The sequence below is a fragment of the Symphodus melops genome, assembly GCF_947650265.1.
Source record: "Symphodus melops genome assembly, chromosome: 1".
Classification (NCBI taxonomy): Eukaryota; Metazoa; Chordata; class Actinopteri; order Labriformes; family Labridae; genus Symphodus; species Symphodus melops.
This window is the reverse complement of record NC_136691.1, coordinates 37,730,732-37,753,151: the sequence shown is the minus strand read 5'-3', so window position 1 is coordinate 37,753,151 and position 22,420 is coordinate 37,730,732. Positions and strand designations below refer to the sequence as shown.

At 39.9% G+C, this 22,420-nt stretch overlaps 6 protein-coding genes across 8 annotated transcripts; 1 reads left to right on the top strand and 5 right to left on the bottom strand.

Annotated features, from left to right (window-relative positions):
- Positions 1–55: 55 nt before the first annotated feature.
- LOC306836301 (uncharacterized protein) lies at positions 56–1,900 on the bottom strand. Its single transcript, XM_079363301.1, has 2 exons — positions 1,402–1,900; positions 56–758 (listed from the first exon to the last, which is right to left on the bottom strand). The coding sequence occupies exons 1-2, from the start codon at positions 1,735–1,737 to the stop codon at positions 591–593; spliced, it is 504 nt and encodes a 167-aa protein (XP_079219427.1). The 5' UTR covers positions 1,738–1,900; the 3' UTR covers positions 56–590.
- Positions 1,901–2,664: 764 nt separating this feature from the next.
- Positions 2,665–7,692, bottom strand: carnmt1 (carnosine N-methyltransferase 1). 2 transcript variants are annotated; one of them, XM_079366089.1, is made up of 8 exons: positions 7,509–7,692; positions 6,844–7,039; positions 6,567–6,733; positions 6,211–6,351; positions 5,802–5,980; positions 4,975–5,088; positions 3,652–3,755; positions 2,665–3,551 (listed from the first exon to the last, which is right to left on the bottom strand). In XM_079366089.1, exons 1-8 carry the CDS (start codon positions 7,643–7,645, stop codon positions 3,339–3,341), a joined length of 1,251 nt encoding a protein of 416 aa, XP_079222215.1. In that variant the 5' UTR covers positions 7,646–7,692; the 3' UTR covers positions 2,665–3,338. The 2 variants fall into 2 exon arrangements, with proteins under 2 accessions (XP_079222215.1, XP_079222216.1); XM_079366090.1 differs by having other exon boundaries at positions 6,852–7,039; positions 7,509–7,643.
- Positions 7,693–8,418: 726 nt separating this feature from the next.
- On the bottom strand, positions 8,419–11,499 carry LOC306828689 (serine protease inhibitor A3K-like). The gene is made up of 6 exons (XM_079351240.1): positions 11,396–11,499; positions 9,503–10,142; positions 9,278–9,348; positions 8,984–9,177; positions 8,739–8,886; positions 8,419–8,641 (listed from the first exon to the last, which is right to left on the bottom strand). Exons 2-6 carry the CDS (start codon positions 10,134–10,136, stop codon positions 8,447–8,449), a joined length of 1,242 nt encoding a protein of 413 aa, XP_079207366.1. The 5' UTR covers positions 10,137–10,142; positions 11,396–11,499; the 3' UTR covers positions 8,419–8,446.
- Positions 11,500–11,994: 495 nt separating this feature from the next.
- Positions 11,995–14,505, bottom strand: LOC306828716 (dual specificity protein phosphatase 26-like). 2 transcript variants are annotated; one of them, XM_079351310.1, is made up of 4 exons: positions 14,172–14,505; positions 13,885–14,095; positions 12,997–13,208; positions 11,995–12,904 (listed from the first exon to the last, which is right to left on the bottom strand). In XM_079351310.1, the coding sequence occupies exons 2-4, from the start codon at positions 14,061–14,063 to the stop codon at positions 12,711–12,713; spliced, it is 585 nt and encodes a 194-aa protein (XP_079207436.1). In that variant the 5' UTR covers positions 14,064–14,095; positions 14,172–14,505; the 3' UTR covers positions 11,995–12,710. The 2 variants fall into 2 exon arrangements, with proteins under 2 accessions (XP_079207436.1, XP_079207435.1); XM_079351309.1 differs by having other exon boundaries at positions 13,885–14,505.
- Positions 14,506–14,862: 357 nt separating this feature from the next.
- Positions 14,863–18,774, bottom strand: bag4 (BCL2 associated athanogene 4). Its single transcript, XM_079351269.1, has 5 exons — positions 18,472–18,774; positions 17,828–17,947; positions 17,384–17,614; positions 16,975–17,247; positions 14,863–16,544 (listed from the first exon to the last, which is right to left on the bottom strand). Exons 1-5 carry the CDS (start codon positions 18,547–18,549, stop codon positions 16,080–16,082), a joined length of 1,167 nt encoding a protein of 388 aa, XP_079207395.1. The 5' UTR covers positions 18,550–18,774; the 3' UTR covers positions 14,863–16,079.
- A 307-nt stretch (positions 18,775–19,081) lies between these two features.
- Positions 19,082–21,735, top strand: lsm1 (LSM1, U6 small nuclear RNA associated). Its single transcript, XM_079351316.1, has 4 exons — positions 19,082–19,419; positions 19,559–19,627; positions 19,814–19,929; positions 21,210–21,735. The coding sequence occupies exons 1-4, from the start codon at positions 19,374–19,376 to the stop codon at positions 21,378–21,380; spliced, it is 402 nt and encodes a 133-aa protein (XP_079207442.1). The 5' UTR covers positions 19,082–19,373; the 3' UTR covers positions 21,381–21,735.
- Positions 21,736–22,420: the final 685 nt, after the last annotated feature.

The following is a 22,420-nucleotide window of genomic DNA, read 5'->3' as shown; positions in this document are numbered from 1 at the left end:
GATGAGCAGCTGTAAGCAGTAGACGGGTGTATCAGTAACACAAGGAAATAAAATGTGCTATTAAAGCATGGTTTATTAAGGTACCTTCAATTAAAAAATATCAAAATATACGTTTCCCCACAACAGCAATTTATAAACAACTTCTTTAGAATGAGTTACTACACAGCACACTGAAAGTTATGCACATGCCATCCTTTTATTTCTGTATCTTAACAGACACAGAAATACATTTCACTGGAAACTGTTTTCGATGCATGTTTTAATGGAAAGGGAAATTAACTACATTGGAGGAAGGATGGACCAGCCTTCAGAGGTTGTCACCGCTTATTCTGTCCCTACTGTAAGAACAGTGGTATTGCTATGCAGATCTCAGTGTGGACTCACCTACCTTATTAAGATCGTACACCAGCATGAGGATCACCTTCTACAGTCTACATCACCCTATCATGGTAACATCAGATTGATGTGTCTCACCTGGCAGCAATTCAAGCTACCTTAATGAAGTTCTGACATGTCCATTTGCTAAAAGCATCACAGAGTGCCTATTGATGTCAGGGCAGATTAGTATAGACTCAATGCACCACAATCTTTCAAGTCTCCATGGCATCAGAAGATGAGTATTTGTCTTTTGACTTGTTTTGCGTTTGAGTGTGGTCAGTATTATCTTCGAGCAGTGAAAGGTCAAGTGGAGGTAAGGGGACCCTCCAGTACTGGAAGGAGTTGTAGGTGCAGTCCTCAGCATTGGTGTCCTCATTAGCCTGAAAGGTAAACCATATATACATCAATTATTGTGTAATTTGCATGATTTAGGATCATAACAAGGTATTGAGGGAGATTACACAAAAAATAGAATATTTGCTAAACATGAACACAAGGTATGGCGAGATTATAAAAAAGCCATTATGAACTATTTGCCTCTGTTTGTATTACAAAATCAGTTTAAACATAGATAGATGTTTAATTTTCTTTTGTAACAATATGGTTACACAGTTTATTATACCAATAGTTTAGCAATTAAACAAATATGTAACTAAACGTTTTGATTTTTTTTTGCATAGAATGGAGTAGACTACTGATTCTTCTTTAAGGCAATCACTTGGTGTATTAAAGTTGTGTAATCTCACATTACAGATCCTGCCGATCATTTAGGTTTTTATGCAACAAACAATTTGAACAGTTCTCTTAATAGTAGGCTACATGAAATGATCGGAAACTTCGAAAGCAGCCAACAGAGGAGTGTGGTGAAAGACAATCTATCATGGAGCATTTATTTACCTGGAGAGAAAAGAAATGACAGAGCGCTATATGACGTGCATATACTGCCATCGAGTGGACATTTTCTGCCACACACGTTCGCTCCTGAACACGGTAAAGAAAAATGAAGGTTTGTGCATCACTTACTTTATTTTTACTTTTAGGAAGGGTAGTCTCTGGACACGTGCACTCTTCTCGAGCTCGTTTTTTGGAGCTCGTGCGTGTGCTGGCGTCGTGGAGACTTCCTGAAGTCTGCACCTTTGTCAAAACTTGAGTTGCGTGCTTCCTAATGTCACACTTTGTGGGCTTCAAATAAACAGCTGCAGCTTCTTCTCGTTTCTCCTTCTCCTCGAAGTAGTGCGGGCTCGCATCCTGGGAGGGAGCCATGCTTCCAGTCTGCACGTCAACACTGCACAGAGAGCGATAACATCTCTTCGAGGGAGAGTCGTGCAGCAGTGTGTCTTCCGCTTGTCTCTTCGCCATAAATACCAGCTCTGTGAGTGTTCTGGTCGAATGCAGTAGCCCCAAAACCTAAAGAGATAAATGGTATTTTCACACTGAGGATAGCTATCCTGCATGCGTAGGTAGTGCACCGGTAGTAAAGTTATTGGAGGCAGTCTCGATAACCAATCATAGGAGAGGGCAGCAGTCTCGCCCTGCCCACTTCCTGTGTCGATGACGTAAAGAATCTACGGGTTTCACCCGTAAAAAATAATGTCATCCATATTCACAGTCCATGGTGTCATCTTTAATGTTTACTGCCTACGGTATACCTCCCTCTAGTACTCAAGACTAATACTGCTTTGTAAACAACTAAAGTGCAGCCTGGCTGTGGTTTGAGAAGCGCTTATTTACGTGTTTACTTATTTTTAATACATTACTTAATGTTGTGATGTGCTTTCCTATTTTTTTATATCTTTAACCTGTCCTAACATTTCTTCTCTTTTACCTTTTTAAATGCAGATACACAAGTCACATAGACTATATTATTCTTTTTATTCATCATGGGCTAAACAAGGACTCAGTTCTCCTAATTGGTTTGTCGCTTTAATTGTGGGATGGAATTACATATTAAGAAAAGCTCACCTAAAGATTAATGAAATGAAAAGGTTGCTCATCTCACCCTGGGTTCTCTCCATATTTTTCAACATGAGCCATGTTTGGATTTATAGAGATAATATTCAGTAATGATCTTCTTTCCTTACATACCAGACATGTTCCATGTGTTTTTATACAGTTGATCAAGAATCCATGATATTGATAGTTTTATCCTGAAGCAATTTGAAATAAACACGTTTTTAATCGTCATAAAAATGCAACAAATGAAAGCACTTAAATCTGTTTATAAACTGTTAAAGTAAGATGGTGTTTAAATGACAAACTTAAAATAGTTGATTTCACAGATCAGTATATGTTTAATGTTTGTCTTTATTCCAAAGTGTGATAAGAAACCAGAAAGTGAATGAAAGTCATACTCAATTTTAAAACAATGAAATCCTGGAAAGTTGGAAGATGAATGATTATATTTTCAGCAAGGACTGATGATGACTGATCAAAAGGTAGGCAGTTATCGGTAGAATAAATGAATAAAATAAATATGATTTCAATAACAAATGTTAGCGTCATGCGCTCCTATCATACTGTCACACAACCACACACAGCCTCAGTTTCAGTCAATGGAGCAGAGAAATAGTAAGAGCTGAGGTGGTCTGGCAGGCGGGCTCGCAGTTAAAAGAAGTCCACTTTTCATTGCTTGTCTCTGACACATAAAACATGTGAAACATTCCAACAGACTCCTCCCAAACTTAGGTATCAAAAGATGTCTTGTTTGAGGTGTTTTCAGGTGTTCTGCAGAACGCCGATTATTGTAAATCTAACCTGACCCACAAAGAAACAGAGTCTGTGTTGTTGGGTTCATTTCCTCATGAGGTGCACCATAAAAATGAAAAAGACAGAAATGAAAACTTTAGTCCAATGATTTTCTTCCTCTCAGTCATTTCTCTGTTTTACTTTTTGACTTCTGTCTCCTCTTTGCGTAACAAATGGTTTCCCCATGTTAATGATTTGTATCAGACGATCTTCGGTCACGTCAGGCTGTCGATACCTTCTCTCCGAGGGGACTTAGCCGCAGATGGAAAACTCTGAAGCTGGTCTTCTTCTTCTTCTTCTTCTTCTTCTTGGCCGTTAAAGTACAGGTCTGCAGGTTTTCTTGCCACAAAGAAGACGCAGTCATAAACGTATCTCAACATAGAGTGGTTGTTCTCCGTGTAGGTGGTCTGAACCGACTCTTTCTCCATCTGCAGGAGACATGTATGAATGCTGTTTTACGTCTGGAAACCAGATTTCAAAAAGAATTGTGATGTTGAAGCCATGAACATATAACAAAGTCTGTCTTACCTCAATGTGGAAGCCAAAGTTAACAATCGCTCTCCTGATATCTTCATAGCTGAGCTCAACGGAGAGCTCATTGGCCATATTCTCAAAGTGATACAGCAGTGGACCTGAAGAAACATGGACTATTTTTACTATGTGATAACAGTAGACAGTTTATCTAACAATAACATTTGTGTAATGTTGAATCAGGAATTTAAAAGAAAAGCATTTTAAAACAAACACCACTTTTGATACAAACTACAAGTATGTGCTTAAATAGTAGTTTAATATAATAACAGCAAGAAGACAAAGCCAAGCCTACACCCAATGGCTCAAGGCAACAAAACGTTTAATTATCACCCTGGTCGAAGAAGTCTTAGTCTGGGTGATAGTAACACTGTTTGGTCAAATTTGTAGATACACCTACAAACCTATTTGATGTGAGTATAACAACCCTCTGTTTTGTTCACAAACTAATCTCCAAGACTTTATCAAAGTGGAGTTATTATATTTTCATTGTTGTTGTGAAAAGCAGTATTTTGGCACTGAGTACACTTACAAACATTCCTGTACTGGAACATGTTTGTCTAGATATTCAATGACTCGCATAGAAGGCCAATAACAAAGGCCCACTTAGGTTCATATCGGGCAGGCTGTTCCAATCATCCCCCTTCAGGTGTCTCCATGATCCACATGAGCAATGAAGTACCCCAGCAGAACTATAGAGTCCCCAGGCAGAGCCCTATCCAGGACCCCACCCAGAGACTCATAAGGCCGTGTACTCCGAACTAATGTTTGTTGCATATTGTACACAACAGTCAGAGTCTTCCTGCCCACGACCTGAAGTCACAGGGAGGTGACCCTCTTATTCACCAGGGAAAGCTCCAACACTCGGCATAAGGCATGTGAATCTCCCCCTACCCACTGGTACCTCTCACCCCAGGAAACTCTGAAAAGGAATCCAGCCCCTCTTCAGGAGTTTGGTTGCAGCACTGCTCTTGTGCATGTGCAAACAGAGAGGTGACGTCCCACGTCCCGAGAACCATTCTGCATGCCCAGGCCTCCGTCTGCTTAACAAGCACCCGACTCCACAAGCCTCTCCCTGCAGGTGGTGGGCCTCCATGACAGCAGCTCCATATCATTGTTTCAGGCTGACCCCAACTGGGACCCATGGAGGTAGACCTGTCCACTAGACACTCACCTTCGAGCCCCCTAGGCCTGGCTCCAGGGGGCTGCCTCAGCTCCACTTCCACAACACTTTAAGAAACACAACTGAAGGGGAGCTTTTTGTGTGATCCTACAGTTTGGATAAACAGTACAAATACACTGTTATACTTGCTGACTCACCCAGGTTGATCCACACTCCCCCAGGTTTAAGAATCTTCCAGATTGTCTCTATATACTCGATGACATTATGAGCTGTGTCTATAAAGAAGCACGTCGCCACACAGTCCCAGGAATCTGACAGAAATATAGCAAAAGATGACATTTATAAACTTTCTCAAAGGACTTGTGTTTACATAAGGTTGGTAGGGTTTGGAATCCCACAAGGCCTCAAAATACGAAATTCTCACAATGCTTTAGTTGGTACTCATTTATCTTGTGATTTTAGCCCATTTGTTAAATGCAGAGAACAGCAAAAACAAATATTCTTAATTATCGTCTTTCTTTGACTGAAAATAATGTTGAAAAGACTGTTTAATTTGTTTGGTTTTTATCCAATAAGAATATTACAGTCTGTTCAGTCATTTTTAATGAGGCCTCATCAGTCACAGACCTGTCACGATTTCATTAAGGAAAACTACTGGAATAATTCTTCTCTGTTTTATCCAACTTTCTACCAGTCTAGCTATCTGTGAGCTATACTGAGCTCCTCCTTTTATTTGTATTCCCATTATCATTATTGAAATATTTATGCTGCCATTTGTATTGAATTTCCCTCGGGATCAATAAAGTATCTATCTATCTATCTATCTATCTATCTATCTATCTATCTATCTATCTATCTATTCAAACAATGTTGCCACACAACATATGGTTCGAGTATGCTCGATCTACTTTTTCCACCAGCCTGAATGTTAACGTCCTCCATTTCACATCAATCTCTTGAATTTTAAACATTAAATGCACTCTTATTCAGGGAAACCAGAACACCAACCAAAACTTTAACTAACCTGGGTCACTGTAGACTTCCACAAAGTCGCCTGCTACCATGGAGAAGTCTGAGGTTAGCGGTAAGCTCTGAGGGTTGATATCAGGGAATGTAATTGGTCTTGTTTGGTCGGTGGATTTCTTGTTGTTGCTAAACTGGTGGATCCAGGGGTACAGGGTCAGAGAGTTCACGTTTTCACACCTGAATGGAAAAGTCCAAATGCATAAGGACAGCTGTGGATGGAGTGAAGTTGGATTCTGCAGTGAATGAGGTCAGAGTTGTACTGCAAGGCAACGACTTGAGACACAGAATTATATTATGTGATTTATATTAAGTTTAAACATCATATATATATATATATATATATATATATTTGTCAGAGGGTAATAGCCATTTGGTGTTGTGCTGGACAATGTCACTTTGTGGTGTACCTATTGAGAACAAAGTTTGAAGAGAAGAGCATGAAGAAGCTCCATTCGTTGCCCTGGCAGGTGTAACCCAGCCGAGCGATCTCCCAGGCTAGACGGCCGAGTCCTGCACCCGGTACCAGCACGCTCACCTTAGACACATCACTGACATAATAAAATGTACAAAATGCACATATCACATAGAAAACAGGGAGTAAGTCACATCATCAAAACTATTACAAATGTGTTATGATACCATAGCACATGGATACGGTGTTTGATGCATCATCAAGTATCCACATATCGTTATGTCTGAGTGTACTTTGCATGCAAGCTGGATATTTAGTGGCAGCGCGTGTAAATGAGTATACGTTTCCTACTATTGGTCACTTGGGAAAAGTCTTTGGATCTGTTGGATGATAGGCTGGTAGCAAGAGTCCCTCTCAGCCCGGCCCACGTCGCTCCAGTCTCTGACAAACTGCTTTATGGTTGACTTAAGCTTGTCCATGTCAAACGTTGTGGATGGGCGCGCCTTACGTGGATCCTCCTTGAATTGAAATGATAACAGAATCTGAATAACTTAAGTGCAAAAACATGGTTGAACTCAAATGAATACAATACATGCATACTGGGAATGTAGAGTAGTTCAAATCTTACCCTCTCACCATACTCAATATTCTCAAACATGTGTAGGCTGTTGTGAATGACGGCTTGCAAAACCTCCTGGTTGTGGTCCGCACACTTACTGATTCGGGCCAGGTTAGACAAAACATTTGGCAGCATATTCTGGTGGCGCTTAGGTAGACTCAGAAACTGACGCTCGGCACGTTTGACCTGCTCCTCAACATGGACCCTGAAAATATTACACATAGGACAAGACAGAAGAATGAGCAAGGGTTCACAATCACATCAGTTGTCTTTAGGTAGATAAACAAAAAACAATAACTGAAAGGCCAAGATGTAGGTCTCACATGTGTTACAATGGTTCAGGATTCAGTGCATTTATTGTTTTAAAGTTAAAAGGCTAGGTCCCATTATTGCTCAGTGAGGTTGAGGTTGGGAGGAAGGTGGATCATAGGATAGGTTCGTGACGAAACGTGAAATATGTGGCGCTGTAAACAATTAGTTAGCAAAGAAAATACACCGAAAGCTTGCTGAATACAAGCTGACAACGCTATTTGAGTAAAAGACTAACGCATAAATAAAGACTAGCTGTCTCAATGAACAGTTTTCCCTCCAAACATAACGTAAGTCGTCTAATAACATCGTCTCCTCACACTGTCTGGTCGTTTTTTTCCCTCTTTTAAACACAATCATTTTACCTGTAAAATCTAAACGCATCGATTATCCTCCAGAAATGTTGTCTTTCTAGCTTGGCCTCTTCTTCGGGGCTATATTTGATTTTTTCTTTGTGAAAATATGGACCCCCTTTCGCCCCCTCTCCTGTTGTTTCGGCCATGTCTGAAACAAATATACAGCTACCCAATCAGAATGCGTCAAACTTCTTCTTCGTGACAAATATTAGTCCTAGCAGACCAGACTCCACAAGGCAGAGTGCTGCCACCTACTGACGGAGGATAAGACTGCAGCTGCATGCCTATGAATGCACTATTTACCTGAACTGTGCTGAACACTTCATTATTAAGGTAGCAAAGGCAGCGACACACCTTCAGTTTCATTGTCTTGAAGGACTTGTGATTGTTATAGTAAAGCATTTGAAGTTAAGGGGCTGAAGCCTGCGTGCTGGTAACTGCTATGCCAACATTTCCAGTACCACCTTGTCAGTAGATGCCAAGTCCAATATTTTCTTCTCTCTTCAGCTATTAAACCATTGGACAACAAGTAACATGGGGCTTTTTTTTATGGAGACAAGCCATACATTCGTATTGATAATGATTTAAATATGTTGGGCATGGTTTTGAAAAGTTATAAACTAAGGCTGAAAAGCTGGCCATACTATTTTGACTGTGGTGGCAATTGTTCCTATATTTTGTGCAAAGCAAGTTATTAAACCAGAAACTCCTCACATTTAATATACAACATCACAGGCTTGTTATATCTAATGTATTATATGTCCTAAGTTATTCTTGGATGTGTTGATTTACAATCTTTACAATCTCTTTGGACTGGTCTGTTGATAACATTTAACACTTCAAAAAAGAAAAGAAAAACAAACACTCAAATATTCAAACTGATTCCTACATACTGCAATAAACAAGACGGCACAAAACAAAAGTTTCTCTATGTAGTTTATTTTTGATTAGATGTTTGGGTTATTAATCTTTCCCATGAAAAGGATGTTTTCTGTACTGCGTTCAATGATGACCACCATAAATGGTCGATTAAACTTCAAGACAGGGACATGGCGTAAGGACATAAGTGTGATGCCAATGCCTGTGGCTGCTGCAGCTGTGGCTCCGGCCTCATCAACATCCAGTGTTGCCTGGTGCACAACCTACAGTTCAATGGAGGCAGAGTGAGAAAAAGAACTTGCTGGAATATGAGGAAAAAGACGTCTATAAAGTTACTTTTTGTACATTCTCTGTCCTCACCTCTGACACTGCCAGTTTTTGTGCCTCTGAAATACCACTCAGATCTGCACGATCTCCAAACATGTCACTCATTCCCATTTCACTCAAAACATCCTTCAGTGAGTAGGAGGACTTGATGGAGAACTTTGGAACATAGATGTCATACATACTAAAGGATTGGGAAAAATACAAACATACAGGGATTACGCCAACTGTAATAACTCTGAGAAATCAACAATGTCAGGATATATTTTGATTCAACCCACTTGTCCCGCATCCATTTTAGCCATTTAGTGATATGGCCTGGGCAAATAGCATTCTCGAGTGTTGCCATATCATCAGGCAACATCAGCAGCATGGAGTATGAGTTGTTGAAGGGAAGGTGGAGCACTGATGTGTTGATTGCCTGATCCTGGTAAGTATACAGAAGCCTCTCCATATTCATCATCTGGACTGGAACCTCGAAAATGATGAGTGAAACATAAAATATGAAAAAAGAACTGAATGGAGGGTGATTTACTGGAGCTTAAATCCTTTCAGCAAGTGAAGCCACTATGAACCTTTGTGTTCTCGTCCACCATGAACTCGTCCTCCATGGTTAGCTGAGGTTTGAACGGCGTCGCCCACTTTCCTGTTTGATGATAAGAAATAAGTTATTTAATGGCTAAATTATACAAAGTTTATTAAACAAATCAAATACACTTTGTGACTGATGAATTAATCCTAAAGGTTTGAATGCAAAATCAGCCAGCAGACAAGACATCTCATCTCTTTCAGTATTTTACCTTTGTAGTAAATATAGCTGATGAGGTACATGACTGTGTTGGGATCCATGCTGTCGACCAGCTTGTCAATCTTTCCGTTGGTCTTGTCCTCGACATACTTGTTGATGGTGTTAGTACTGTCTTTAGATTTGGTGAAGTCAACAGTAAACCCATCTGCGAAGTAGGACTGCCTCAAGGTCTCCAGGAACTCGGGTTCAGCCTTGAAGCGGCTGTCCATGAATACAGCTGTCCCTTCACTGACGTCTTCACTAAGTGTGTCATTTACCTTATCAAGGAGATTCCTAAAAGCCTGATTTACATCTGCCTGCGTCAGGAGAGAGTTGTTGTAACCCAGACCACTGAAAAGCTGCTGATGGGTCTCCCCTCGTGCTCCTGCGGACAAGGCAGCCAAGGCAAGAGACACACTAACTGGGGAGAAGAAGATATTCTTGCCTTCATTATCAGGATGAGCTGCTAACTGCTTGTACAGACGGAAGGCAAATTGTTTGTTTTCTGAAATCACCCGTGATACACTGTTTTCAGGTGCAGTGTCCTGCTCTGTTGGATCAGCCACAACATGACCTGCGTGTTGATGGCCTCTTCCCACGCAGATCACTGCTGATAGGATCCAGATAACCAGAGCTGCATGCATCATTGTGGTCTACGGCAGAAGTACAAAAGTTCAGCATTGGTTAGTGGTTACGTAACTACCTCTTGCAAATACTCATCTATAAAGACTTGCCAAAAAACAAACTAAGCAAATTAAAAGACTTAATATCATGTAGGGTTTAAAACATCAAAAGTGAGGTTTGTTTTTTGGATGAGTCTATCAAAGTTGATTAAAGAACACTTTGTCCCATCTGTCAGGAAAAATGATCATCAATGGGTCTGAATTGTCTGAGTATTAATCAGATAAAGTACTTGTCATTTCATTTGACTGCAAGCCCACTTTGAAGCTATTATTTTGTAAATGTAAAGGGGCGATCTAAAAACATATGAATGACCCACAATTATATTTTTCATATAGACATCCAAACAGAAAGATTTTTCGTCTAATAGGACAATGGGGGTCAGGCATCAACAGGGAATGGTCATATTACGGTACACATAAATCTTTCCAGACTGAGAAGTTTAAATTGAACTACAGATTTGTAATCTGCTCGGTTAATTACTTTCTTACCTGGTGATTTACTAGTACTAAGTATTAAACTTCTGGTAATTAATTTGCTTTATTTCTCAGAGAATAGAAAAGATGAGGAGAGAGGAAACTGAGCAGAACAACAATGATGAAGTGGGTTTTTTTGTCCTCACTGGAAACAAACCAGTTTGAATGCTGCTTGTATGTTTAGCCAGTACCAGTTATCTCATACCAATAATATATACATGGTGTTTTAGTTTTAACCACTGTCTAGGCTGCATGTTACGACCTTAAATTGACTGTCTATATGCTTACAGCTCAGTCTTTTCCAGTTTAGGCTTTTAGCTTAAATCTGGTGAGCCCTTTCTCTACCAGCACAGTCGTCCCTTGAGTAGATTACCTAATGTTGTTTTAGTAGCTACTAGCCTTAATTTTGCTAGTCTAGTAAAACGTTTCCTAATAATATAAATAACATGTTTAAATGTATGTATTTAAATGATGATTTTATGTTTTTCCCTATTATCTAAAGTAATTGGCCAAAAGAAAATCAACATTGGCTGAATCAGGCTATAAAGTCTAAAATTAAAACAAAACATTCACTGAATCTGTAAAAGTAGAAAACAGGCCTTAGTCAGTCATCAACAGCTGCCTTATTTACATTTCAAACTTCCACATTTGAAAAAAAAAGAAAGATTTCAAATAAAAAAAGGTTCCTAACCCCTTTAGTCTAACTTTAATCATAAATTAAAGCTCTGAAAATCTTAGTACAAACTTACATTCCTGTGGCCACCTTCAGTCGCTCAGATGCAGGCAGTGAAGCAGAGGGAGACAGAAGCCCTTTTTATACTGTCAGCCTGATCAGCAGTAAGCCTACTGAACTTTGTCTTTGTTTGTCCTCTGGCTCAAACCTAACATTTTGATCTGCCGTTGTATTTGTTCTGTGTAATGATTACATTTGAAACCATGTCGTCAACTGAAGTCTAACAATTTTAAATGAATTAAATATAAATCCCAACAGGCTAAACACACTGCAGACTCCGCTCACAAAAACAAGGAAACTAGAGCATTTAGGAACTATTGCTTAAAACAAGTAAACAATTGGCCAACAGAGCAGAGAATTTACCAATATTATTTGTAAACATTTGGAGAAATACATGGTTTCAACCATGTAAAACTAGTCTACAAATAAGCTTATTTGTTTGTCTAAGTTGGAAAATGTGCTTTCAACTTAAGAGTCCACATCTATTGCAGTCTGAAATATAGCTACCTGGATGTTACAGAAAATAAAACACAAACGTGTAAAATAAGTAATCCTTACAGTCACATCATTTTTTTTAGAATACAATTTTAATTGCTGAAAGACGAAAATGGGCAAACTAATTACATTATTTTTCATGAAAATGGTCCATTGGTTTGATGTATGTAAACTGACTAAATGTAAATATTTTAGGGTTCGGGTTCATTAACACATGATCCAGGAAAAGAGATGTTGATGCAAGTCTCTTCTCAACAACATACTGTACATAGAGTTAAAAGATAAAAACTTGACTAATGCAACCTAATGGAAGCGGAGTGCAATTATTTATTTATGTAATATGTTTAAAGCTGTGATGTGATTGTCTTTTTGATTCATTTGTAACATTTGATTAATCTAGACAGCCTTTTTTTCAGAGCTAAACCTATGAATCAGTCTGTATTCGATTTCCTTTTAAGCTTGTATGCTAATTAAAGTTCTGAAGTTTCCTCAAAGAACCCTTTTCGTTATCTTCCTTTTAAACGTTTGTTAACGACTGAGACAATGTGTTTTCCATGCAAATGACTGTATAGTCTTTGAGATGCTAATTTGTAGATGCCCCCCACTGAAAATGTATTTATTCAATGTTTGAGTGTATTGTCAGAGAAAACACTGTGACTGTCTCTCCCCACTGCATAGTGAAAATAAAACTCATCCAAACCAGCCACTGAATTTAACCTACAATATAAGCATTTTTCTTCCACAATATTGTTATATCATCAATAGACCTTTCTTTGTCATTGACTTCCATATGCTCTGGTCTGGACCCATGAAAACTTCAGTAATGCTACCAGGCTTCAGTGTGGGCCAAAGAGCTGGCCATCAAGTTTGATGAGCTGGCGGAGGAAGCCTCGATTAGGGATTATACCCCGGTTATCTTTCACAGCACAAATAGCCTCCACGAGGGTCAGGTTCTGCTTCAGCATCAGGTAAGCAAGGACCAGGGTGGCAGAGCGACTCACTCCTACATGACAATGCACCAACACTTTGCCTGAGAGTAAAAGGAGAGGAAAAATTATTTTTGCAACATAAATATCAGTCAACTTTAAAGGCCTTTAAGTTCCTCTCTTCCCATCTTCTCACCTCCTCTGCTCAGAGCCCTGTGGATGAAGTCTGCCGCTGCCTGGAAGTTGACACTCAGGTCAAAGGTACAGGAGTCATGAGCCTCAATGCCCATGTAGTTGATCTTCATTCCTTCATAGATATCTGGCTGTCCATTGCGTTTACTGTGGGCTGCATTCAGGATGTGAGTAACTCGATGCAAGGCTAGATCAGCCCGGTTCTCTGCACTGTGCCTGAAAAACACAACTCTCTGTGATCACCACACCCTAATCCGAAAGCAGTATCAAACTTGAGGCCTGTTAATATGACATTAAGTGGTACAACTTCTGAAACAAAACTCTACAAGCCCATATGCTGCAACATGCTAATCAATGTTATAACATCTGATCCAGAGACCTTTACTTAAAGGTCCTACTGATGTTATACTATATGTCAGCACTCATAGAAAGTCTCTTGGCCAATTACTTTGGCATAACAAAAATCTGAGGCAATAGACGGCTTTTCATTGTCCTCATAGAGATATTTCTCTGAGTATCATGTTTCAAGTTTACCTGATAAGCCCTTAAAGTATAAATCACATTTCAAATTTAAGAAAACTGTATCGGATCTGTAAATTGGCTCTATTCAAGCGACCTGAAATGTGTTTTTATAAACTCCCTCAGTGGAAACTCTCATATGTCAGAGTGTAGCAAGTTCCTAATGTGGAATGCAACTACAGGGATCTTAAGTTACGGATGCGTCATTTAAGTCTGATTTATGATCTGATTCAAGTGTAGACTGTAGAAAATGTCTCAGTCAAAGAGCACGAGTATGTGCAAAGTATGTCTTACAAAGCAAAGAGTTACCAGGCCATGCATCATTCCAGTCAGTCACTTAGTTTTTACCTAATGAAATCATTTAGTCACTTACTGGTCTCCAATGTAAAGCCTTGGCCACACTTCATCTGCATGGCTGATGATGGCTTTGCCAGTAAACAAGAGACGTTCCAACTCAAACACAGCTAAACCAGGAGAGCTCAGGTCAATTTCCACTTTTCGAGGAGGAGGTGTGTCATTCCAGGACGCAGGAAGTTTGGATGTATAAGACATTGTTTTACTTCAGTTAGATGAGTGTAGTTTTCCTAAATTACGAGGCAAATAAAGTCCATTAAAAGAAGCCAGAAGAAAGGCTGGAAAATAAAATAAGAACAGATTCACCTTCACTTTAGATCCTATCAAAAAAATGGATCATTCCCAAGAAGACATATGGCACAAAAAAACGAGTTCCTAGGTCGATGACCCAAACCCCTGAGTTGAACTTGGTAAAATGAGCAACAGTCTCGGGCTTCCTCACCTCGGATTCACTCCCCACAGGGTGTCCTGAGTGTTGTCAGGCCATATGATCCCTAAATCAAATCTAGCCTGTGTGCCCCAAGCCCTCAGTGGCCTGTGTTATGCTTTTGCATCAAAATAGCTGTCTATTTAAAGATCTGCATGCCAGCTGGCAAATGTAGTGAGAGTTGACTCGTACAGGAGAAGTTTCCACAACAGGAAAAAACAACTTATTCTTCAGATTTTATAACAGAAATTATTTCTATACTTCTGTCAAAATGATTATTTTTATTTATTTTTTTATCAGCATTCACAATGAATGTTTTCTGCTGAGGGTTTGTATCTGTATAAAGGTAAATATAGGGAGAGAAAAATAAGAATTCATTTGATCCCATGATTAAAAATATACTGACGTTTAATTGTTTCTCTTCTATTTTGTCCTGTTTGATCAGTTCAATATTAATCAAGTAAAGATTCCCACCGTAAGTTTTAAACATGCAAAACATTTTGAAATGTACAGTTATGCTCCGTCCCAACAGAAACAAAATACACAAGGAAATGAACACATGACAGATGAGGGTTTTTCATGCAAAGCTTGTGATCTTCATTTTATTTTTTTCTTCTAATAATATAAAACCATCCCCTGAATTATGGCACTCTTTTTTTTTTCTTAATCAACATCAAGAACGATTGAAAAAAAAAAAAAAAAAAAAAAAGACTTGCTCAACAACAAAAAAATGGACCGTGATATAACAACATTAGTGCTAGAGAAAACAGAAACAAGTCTTCCACGTGCTGTGACCTACATAAATACATACAAACACTAAAGAACAGTTTTTTCCTTCATCATTTACAGCAACTGATTGAACACTTAATTCTGAAAAATATGATTCTCTCTTTATCTTAGATATATTCTAAGTGTTCAAAAAGGGATAGAAAGAATTTAATTTACCAGCTTTTCATTTAATTTAAACCTTTATCCTATATACCTGTAATAACAGTAGTTCCTATAGAGAAATACACAGCATTCATATGTAGGTCTGATTCTAGGTCTGCACTTAGGAGGCAGTTTCATCCAAAAGATGGAAGAAATGGGACAGCAATCTTTAGGGGTTTTTCACTTATCTGCTACGATCTAAGCCCAATTACGAGCTCGGAAATGTCACGACTGTACCGAGTGCTTGTCTGATATTACAGTGCATGCGGGGCTGAAGCACATTTGAAAAGGAAAAGAGAAGAGCTGGTGACGTATGGGCCTATATGTTATTCATGCAAATGAGCTGAAATGTGTAAGTAGACGGCATGAGCTGGATGTAGGGTCAGACTAAAACCGACCTACAGTCCTGAGGGATAGTATGAAGATAACCTGGATCTTTTGAGACCACTACTGGTTGTGATGTGGCACTAAATAAATGCATCCATTTCCCACAGACTCTGCCCTGCATTATGCTGGCAAAGGTATGACATAAAAAGATGAGCAGAGCTTAAGTGTCAGGTTGTGTGGCCAGCACAGTCACTCACTGAGGCTGTCAGACGTGTATGATATGACCAATCATCAGTCTGCACTTCTCACACCATCCCATCATTTATACCAGCATAGTTAGGCTTTAGAAGGTTCCAGGTAACAGGAAATCCTTGTTTATGTTCTTTCTTCAGGCGTTTTATATGTTGATGGAAAAAAAAACCCAAAGAGAACGCTTTGAGGAACAAGACAAGACCCTCATTGTGTCCATGAAAGATCTGGAAGAAGAAAACAGAAACTTAGTGACCCACAAACCAATAAATAAGTCCAGTTTAGAACGCTTTCTTCTCCAGCTGGTCGAGGATGGCCTGGATCCTCTGTACGGCCTCCTTCCGGGCTTGCCGAACGTTATCCAGTCCCTGAGTCTCCACAGAGTCCAGCACCAGCAGCTCTTTGGTCAGCAGTTCCTCCAGACAGCGATAACTCTTATCCGACTTTCTCCCGACAAACTCGTCCACATCTTCCTGAAGCAGCAGCATTCTGGACATCACCTGTTGGACCTTTGCTAGGCCAGGGTTCTGGCTCAGGGGCTGAGGTCCAGCTGGGCCTGGAGCTGGAGCCTGAGCGGGGGCAGAGGGAGGGGGCTCCCCTTGTGAAGGATTTGGCTCCCCTCTCGCACTTTTGTTGTAAATTTGTGGAGGTGAACATATTTCAGCAGGCTTTCCGTTGGGTTGATTTGATGGAGGAGGTGGTCTGGGTTTAGGTCCCACTGGTGGGGGACGCTGGTGCTGCTGGTCCTAAAATAAGACAAAACAGAGGATTTTGTTGAGCCATTTTCACATATGCACTCTGGATAATATTTAGATGACTACGAGATGACTTTTCTGGAGATTCTCTCAAATGTCCATAGAGGCCGAAAAGGAGCTCCTCTTGGTTGCACGGGGCAGGACATCACATTCAAGTAGATTTTGATTTAGAATTAGAAAAGAAAGAAGCAGCCTGAAGCTGGTTTTCCTCTTCTAACATCAGCAGTAAAAAGAATAAGAATCTGTCTCATAATCTCTGTATCAATGAGGCTGAATTCATAATTGTTCACACACACACACACACACCAAAATTCATATTCTAAAATCTCCTGAAGATGACATGTGTTTGATCTTATACCAGCTCAAGACCACTTCTGGATTAAAAAAAAAAATCCACATTGAATGGCTGCAGATTTCCTACCTTGGGTTGATAAGGTGGTGGAGCCCCACTCCCAGTCCCAGGCCAAGCTGGTGGGTGGGCTGGGCGTACAGAGCTCCCGTAGTGGTTCTGTGGAGGCTGCTGGCCTTGTTGCCACTGCTGCTGTGAGGGGGGGGCATATGCACCAGAGTGTGTCCATCCATCACTCTGGGGGCTTGTGTGGAGAGGCTGACTGGTGGGGTAGGGTGGGTTTTGAGGCATTGCATGACCACCTTCACTGTAATGAGGGTAGGGTCCAGTAGGATATCCAGGACCCTGAGAGCATTAATGGGAGATATATATATTATTTCTTAAACAGGCCTAATGTTTTCTTTGCAACTGAGAAATCCTTTACTGCGTCAAAAATCAAACTTAATTTCTGAAATAATTACAAGTGTGTTAATAAACTCACCCCCTGACAGTGTGGGCCAGGATAATGATGATGTTGGTGTTGAGAGTGTGGCTGCCCAGACGGCCCACTGCCCTGCTCGGCTGGGCAGCCTTGGTTAGGATAAGGGCCTGGTGCTGGTCTCTGGGGGTCAGCACAGTAGAAAGGGTTGGACGGATGGAAACCACTTGTTGAATACTGATTCTGCGCCGGGCTGTAGACGGCATGGCCGTTTGGATAACCTCCAGGCATTACCTAAAGGGAAAGCACGAGAGGAGGTGGGAATAATAAAACATGCGTTTGTGTGTAACTACACATATTGTAGTGATGTAACTGTTCTAGCAAAGCAGCAGACTGTTATAAAATGTGTGGAGAAAGGTGAGAGAGCTTAAGGGACTTAAGGTTAGAATTAGTTCCACTGAACAAACTGGGACTTAGAGGGTCAGATTGTTGCATCATGATCTGTACCTGTGGACTGTACTGTGGCTGGACTTCTGATCCTGAAGGGTAAGTATTTGCATAGTGTCCTGTTGAATGGGACTGAGGATACCAGTAATGGGAAGGGTAGCCTGGATACTGAGGGGCGTCCTGCAATGAAAAACAAACAAAAAACACCACAGAAGAGTAAATAAAGGAAGAAAGCTGTCCCTAATATACCAGGAGGATAGCTTTTTTCAAACCCCCGAGCTGTAATTGATTCAGAGTCACAGAGAAAACTTAAAACCCTGTAACTAAGTAAAAAGAGCTGACTACACCTGATTTACCCAAACATGATAAAACTATGAAGCCAATCGGAAACGGCCAACTGAAATATTGAGAAAATACACTTTGTTGATAATATTAAAATGTGTACAAAGAAAGAAAATGCAGAGTTGTCATGTCAAGACAAACGTGACAACATCTGAACTAGTGTAGCGACAACTATTACATAATACTGGCTAGCTCTGTTAGCCGACATGCTAGGACAGACAGATCTCTGATGTTACGCAAGCTAACTCGGAAACAGCGGGTTTATAAGAAAGCTCAGATCCTTTTATCGTTATTAAACCTATTTTTAAACACAGCGGGGGAAACCCACTTGGGATTCGTCCGAGCCGTCTCCTCACACTTACCATGGTGTTATCCAAGTCCCCGTGAATATTTTCCGAGTTGCAGGTCGAGGGCCAGCCAGGTTTGAGATTTGACTGCATTTAATGATGATGCATCAACTAAGCGACCGCCTTGCTGTCCACCATTTCAACACAACAAACCTTGAACAAGCCGAATGATACCTATCCGAGCCGTCAGCAGGTCCGAATCGTTAACAACAATGTAACTGTTTTTTCTGCAGTAGTGGAGATCGCCAGATAGCAACCAGGAACTGTTTGAATGACATAGCGCCCAGAAAAAAACGTGCACTGTCTCTTTAATAAGGGAAAGACGTTATACTATAGAGGTCTCACTCTTACGATATTTTGAGGCACCAAATGTCCATTCAACGGTCAGAGGAAAACTGCTTTCTGCCGTCATTTTTTCTTTCACTCTATGGCACTGGCGAGAAATACCAATACTAACTGAGAGCGTGAGTGTTTTGGTGATTTGCAAGTAAAGTTGAATAATAGATTGAGGACTGTTATAGCGAGAACATCAAAAATGGTGCTGTTTTAAGAGCCGTTGACCTTAAATGTTGTATATACGATCTATGGTGTCGCATCTGCGTCAGTTGGCCAATCGGAAAATGTCTTAAGGATAGCGTATCATTTTAATCGTAACATATATTTTATTTTTTTAGTAACAATAAGTATTTGATCATACAATTATTTAAGAAATATTCTTAGTGCAGCATTCGCACAATTAAAAAATACAAATAAATTAATTAGGATCGTGGCACCTTAAGAGTTAACCATCTACAGGAAGTTTATCCCTGGCGTGTATAAAGACGCTTCCTGTACTCTTCTCATGAGAAACAAATGTTGAAACATTCATGGCGTGACCCTATATTTGAATACACAAAGCAAATACACAGCAACCCAAGATGAACTACGTACCAGGGACTGCAAGTCTGATTGACGACATCGATAGTAAGTATGAAAGTATTCTTTCACCGAGAGAGAGAGAGACGGCTCAGTGACTCAAGCTGCAGCATGGTGTCTGATACACACTGCATCATGTAGCTCCACGTTTAATACTGTCACTTCATGTGTTTGTTGTGTCCTGCAGAGAAGCACTTGGTGCTGCTCCGAGATGGCAGAACATTGATCGGTTACCTCAGAAGCATTGATCAATTTGGTACAACTCACTTTGTTACCTTTCAAATGTTTGTTCTCTCTAAGATGCAACACACCCGCCTCATTACTCTCAGTAAATTATGTTCAGACTCCAGTCCTATCCCAATGGGTAATGTTTTCATTTCTCTGTACATAATGATGCTGTGATCTTCTACATAACTCTGGACTTGTTTTTCTTTTTCTCCAGCCAATTTAGTTTTTCATCAAACTGTTGAACGCATCCACGTGGGGAAAAAATTTGGTGACATCCCCAGAGGGATATTCATTGTGCGAGGAGAAAATGTGGTGCTGCTTGGAGAGATAGTAAGTGGGAGTTTCCTCTTTCATTGTCATGTTAAGGACGTAAAGTTAATTGTAGCTGAGGTGATGCACTTTGAGATGAAACGGGAAGGAATACATGTAGTTGAAAAAACATCATTTGATAAGATAGTCTGTTACAGTATATCTTAATGATGGTTTTTAAATCGCTTTTTTTAAACTATAGATATCATGACTTAGAGATTTATTTTAGTATATCAAAAAAAAAAGATAGCATGTTTATTAGGAGTCTCCTGGAATAATGAATTTAAGTTAGCGGTAAAAAAAAAGAAGCTCTTCTAGTTACACACAAGTTGTGTGGATTTTGTACAATGACAATATTGTACCTTGTAAACGTGTAACCTCTGCAGCTGCAGGATTTGTCATTATTGAAATATGAAGAAGTAGACAATGTAGCAGACGTTAATTTAATGCCATCATTTATTTCAACACACACGCAAATCCATTGATGTTAATTGATAATAACAGCTTATATTGCAACCAAATTATTACACTGTTTCAGCATCATTTTATCATCCATTTCTTTCTCTTCTAATGGCTGTTGTGGTGTAGATTCAGTCTGCTGGTAGTGATCTAGTAAGACTTTTGTCATACATTTGTGTTTCACTTGTCCAGCAATAGCAAGTCTGTATCAACATGAAAATATTTTCATTTTGACTTAGGAGAACGGCCCTTAGCAAACACACTGTCTAGATGGTGGGGGGGCTGCTAAAGATAACATCATGGTTAACATTGCAGTTTGTCAACAGTTAAGAAGTTGCAGCAAATCAATAACAAAAGCTCATACCTGCCCCTTCGGCTACAAGAGCCTTGTTTCCACCAAGCAGTCTGGTTTGGTTCCGCACGGTAAACTCAGCCAACCGTAGCCTTATTTGATAAGCGGAGTATAAGCCAGATGGAGATGGCTGTGAAATAGTGTGACATCATAGGAGCCCAATACAATGTAGCCTGCTAATAATTTAAGTTCAACAGGAAGAATGGGACACAGTAAATAAAAATAACCCTTTATGGTCGGATCAGTATCCTTGGCAACACAACAGAAAGGTACCAAAAGAGGAGGATGGTACAGATCCCTTATTTTGGTACCATTCCCAAACTTTGATGGTGGAAACGCCAATGAAAGGGCAACGTACTGAACCATACTTACCTGGACTGCTCAGGGGAAACGAGGCTTTAAGTTTGACTTCACTGATTTATTAGCATGCATAATATCTGAGTTATTGTTGAAGCTGCTGACAGATAAGATGCTGTTCTTGTCTCTGCAGGATGTAGATAAGCCCTGTGACACTCTCCTGCAGCAGGTTTCCATTGAGGAAATTCTGGAGGAGCAACGGTTGCAGCAGCAAGCCAAACAGGAGACAGAAAAAGTGAAAATGCAGGTGTTGAAGGACCGAGGTCTTTCCATCCCCAAAGCTGATAACTTGGATGAATACTAACACCATGAGGCCTCAGTTTGTAAAGGACTGGGATGTTTTATGTTTGATTTGTGTTTGAGTGAGCACAAGTATGTTTATTTTTTATTGCTAAGAGGCTGCATCATACTGGGCCTGTATACTGTAACGTACTGTATGAATCTAATTTGAACTTTCTTGAGAACAAAATGTGATAACTGCTCTCAGTTTTGCAGATCATGACAAAATGGAAAAATCATGCATTTGTATGAGATCACTCAAACATAGCATTTATTTTACAGCAGCACTTTCTACTGACATGGTGAGTCTTTTTATTTGAACATATGTGATTGAAAATAACGTCTTGCTATTCTCCATTAAAGAGTTTAGTTTTTCATTATGGAAGGTGTCCACTACCGTACAGTTTTGTTTTTAACAAATGCTCTTCTTTTTAAGGCATCAAATGCTCATGTTTTGGTGAATGGCAGCCTGCGCTCTTCTCCTGCATATCACAGGGGCCTTCTTACATCAGACACATTTGTTGTGCTTTCTCTGATGAAATGGGTATTAATTGTAGCCAGTGTATCAGGCTGTATGTCTTGTTTATAAAAAAAAAAAAAAAAACATGAGCCTGTCTGGAGAAATTGATCCTTTCTATAATATAATTTAGAAATTAGATTGACAATCCTTTTGCTGGATACAGTAACTTAATATTAACAAGCTCAATAGCCTGTTAATATTAAGTCTGCATTTGACACTTCAGTTTGCTTTCCCATTGTTTTTGCAGCTTAAGCAGGTCTGTAGGTTGGTGCGGGACTCTCTCTAGCCTTCAACCCAGATTCAATGCATGAAAGAGATGTTTTTTTCTATGTGAACCCTGTACAGCCACCTGAAAGGGAGGGGGAGGGGGTGTGTATTCAGAAAGATGTCAAGCCCTTTGTAGTACCATAAGTAATATTTCCGGGTAAACTTCAAAATAAAACCCCACACTAAAATAATTAGGGCCACAGTAAAAAAAAAAAAAAAAAGTGCTATGGGGTAAATGGGGGTGATGTAAAGCATTAGGGGGATAAATCATATTAAGA

Bases quoted from the DNA above. Each gene is read 5' to 3' on its own strand.
- bag4 (XM_079351269.1), bottom strand. From the start codon at position 18,549: ATGCAGTCAAATCTCAAACCTGGCTGGCCCTCGACCTGCAACTCGGAA. The intron at 17,248-17,383 runs GTGAGTTTATTA...TAATGCTCTCAG, and splicing joins CTGGCCCACACTGTCAGGGG to GGTCCTGGATATCCTACTGG. The intron at 16,545-16,974 runs GTAGGAAATCTG...GTCTTATTTTAG, and splicing joins CACCACCTTATCAACCCAAG to GACCAGCAGCACCAGCGTCC.
- carnmt1 (XM_079366089.1), bottom strand. From the start codon at position 7,645: ATGGCCGAAACAACAGGAGAGGGGGCGAAAGGGGGTCCATATTTTCAC. The intron at 6,734-6,843 runs GTAAGATTTGAA...TTTCAATTCAAG, and splicing joins ATATTGAGTATGGTGAGAGG to GAGGATCCACGTAAGGCGCG. The intron at 6,352-6,566 runs GTAGGAAACGTA...TTATTATGTCAG, and splicing joins CTTTTCCCAAGTGACCAATA to TGATGTGTCTAAGGTGAGCG.
- LOC306836301 (XM_079363301.1), bottom strand. From the start codon at position 1,737: ATGGCGAAGAGACAAGCGGAAGACACACTGCTGCACGACTCTCCCTCG. The intron at 759-1,401 runs GTAAGTGATGCA...TTTACCTTTCAG, and splicing joins TTCCTAAAAGTAAAAATAAA to GCTAATGAGGACACCAATGC.
- LOC306828689 (XM_079351240.1), bottom strand. From the start codon at position 10,136: ATGATGCATGCAGCTCTGGTTATCTGGATCCTATCAGCAGTGATCTGC. The intron at 9,178-9,277 runs GTTCATAGTGGC...ATCATTTTCGAG, and splicing joins TGGTGGACGAGAACACAAAG to GTTCCAGTCCAGATGATGAA. The intron at 8,887-8,983 runs GTGGGTTGAATC...CCAATCCTTTAG, and splicing joins CTAAAATGGATGCGGGACAA to TATGTATGACATCTATGTTC.
- LOC306828716 (XM_079351309.1), bottom strand. From the start codon at position 14,063: ATGTCTTATACATCCAAACTTCCTGCGTCCTGGAATGACACACCTCCT. The intron at 13,209-13,884 runs GTAAGTGACTAA...TGTGTTTTTCAG, and splicing joins AGGCTTTACATTGGAGACCA to GCACAGTGCAGAGAACCGGG. The intron at 12,905-12,996 runs GTGAGAAGATGG...TTTTACTCTCAG, and splicing joins CAGGGCTCTGAGCAGAGGAG to GCAAAGTGTTGGTGCATTGT.
- lsm1 (XM_079351316.1), top strand. From the start codon at position 19,374: ATGAACTACGTACCAGGGACTGCAAGTCTGATTGACGACATCGATA. The intron at 19,420-19,558 runs GTAAGTATGAAA...TGTGTCCTGCAG, and splicing joins TCTGATTGACGACATCGATA to AGAAGCACTTGGTGCTGCTC. The intron at 19,930-21,209 runs GTAAGTGGGAGT...TTGTCTCTGCAG, and splicing joins TGGTGCTGCTTGGAGAGATA to GATGTAGATAAGCCCTGTGA.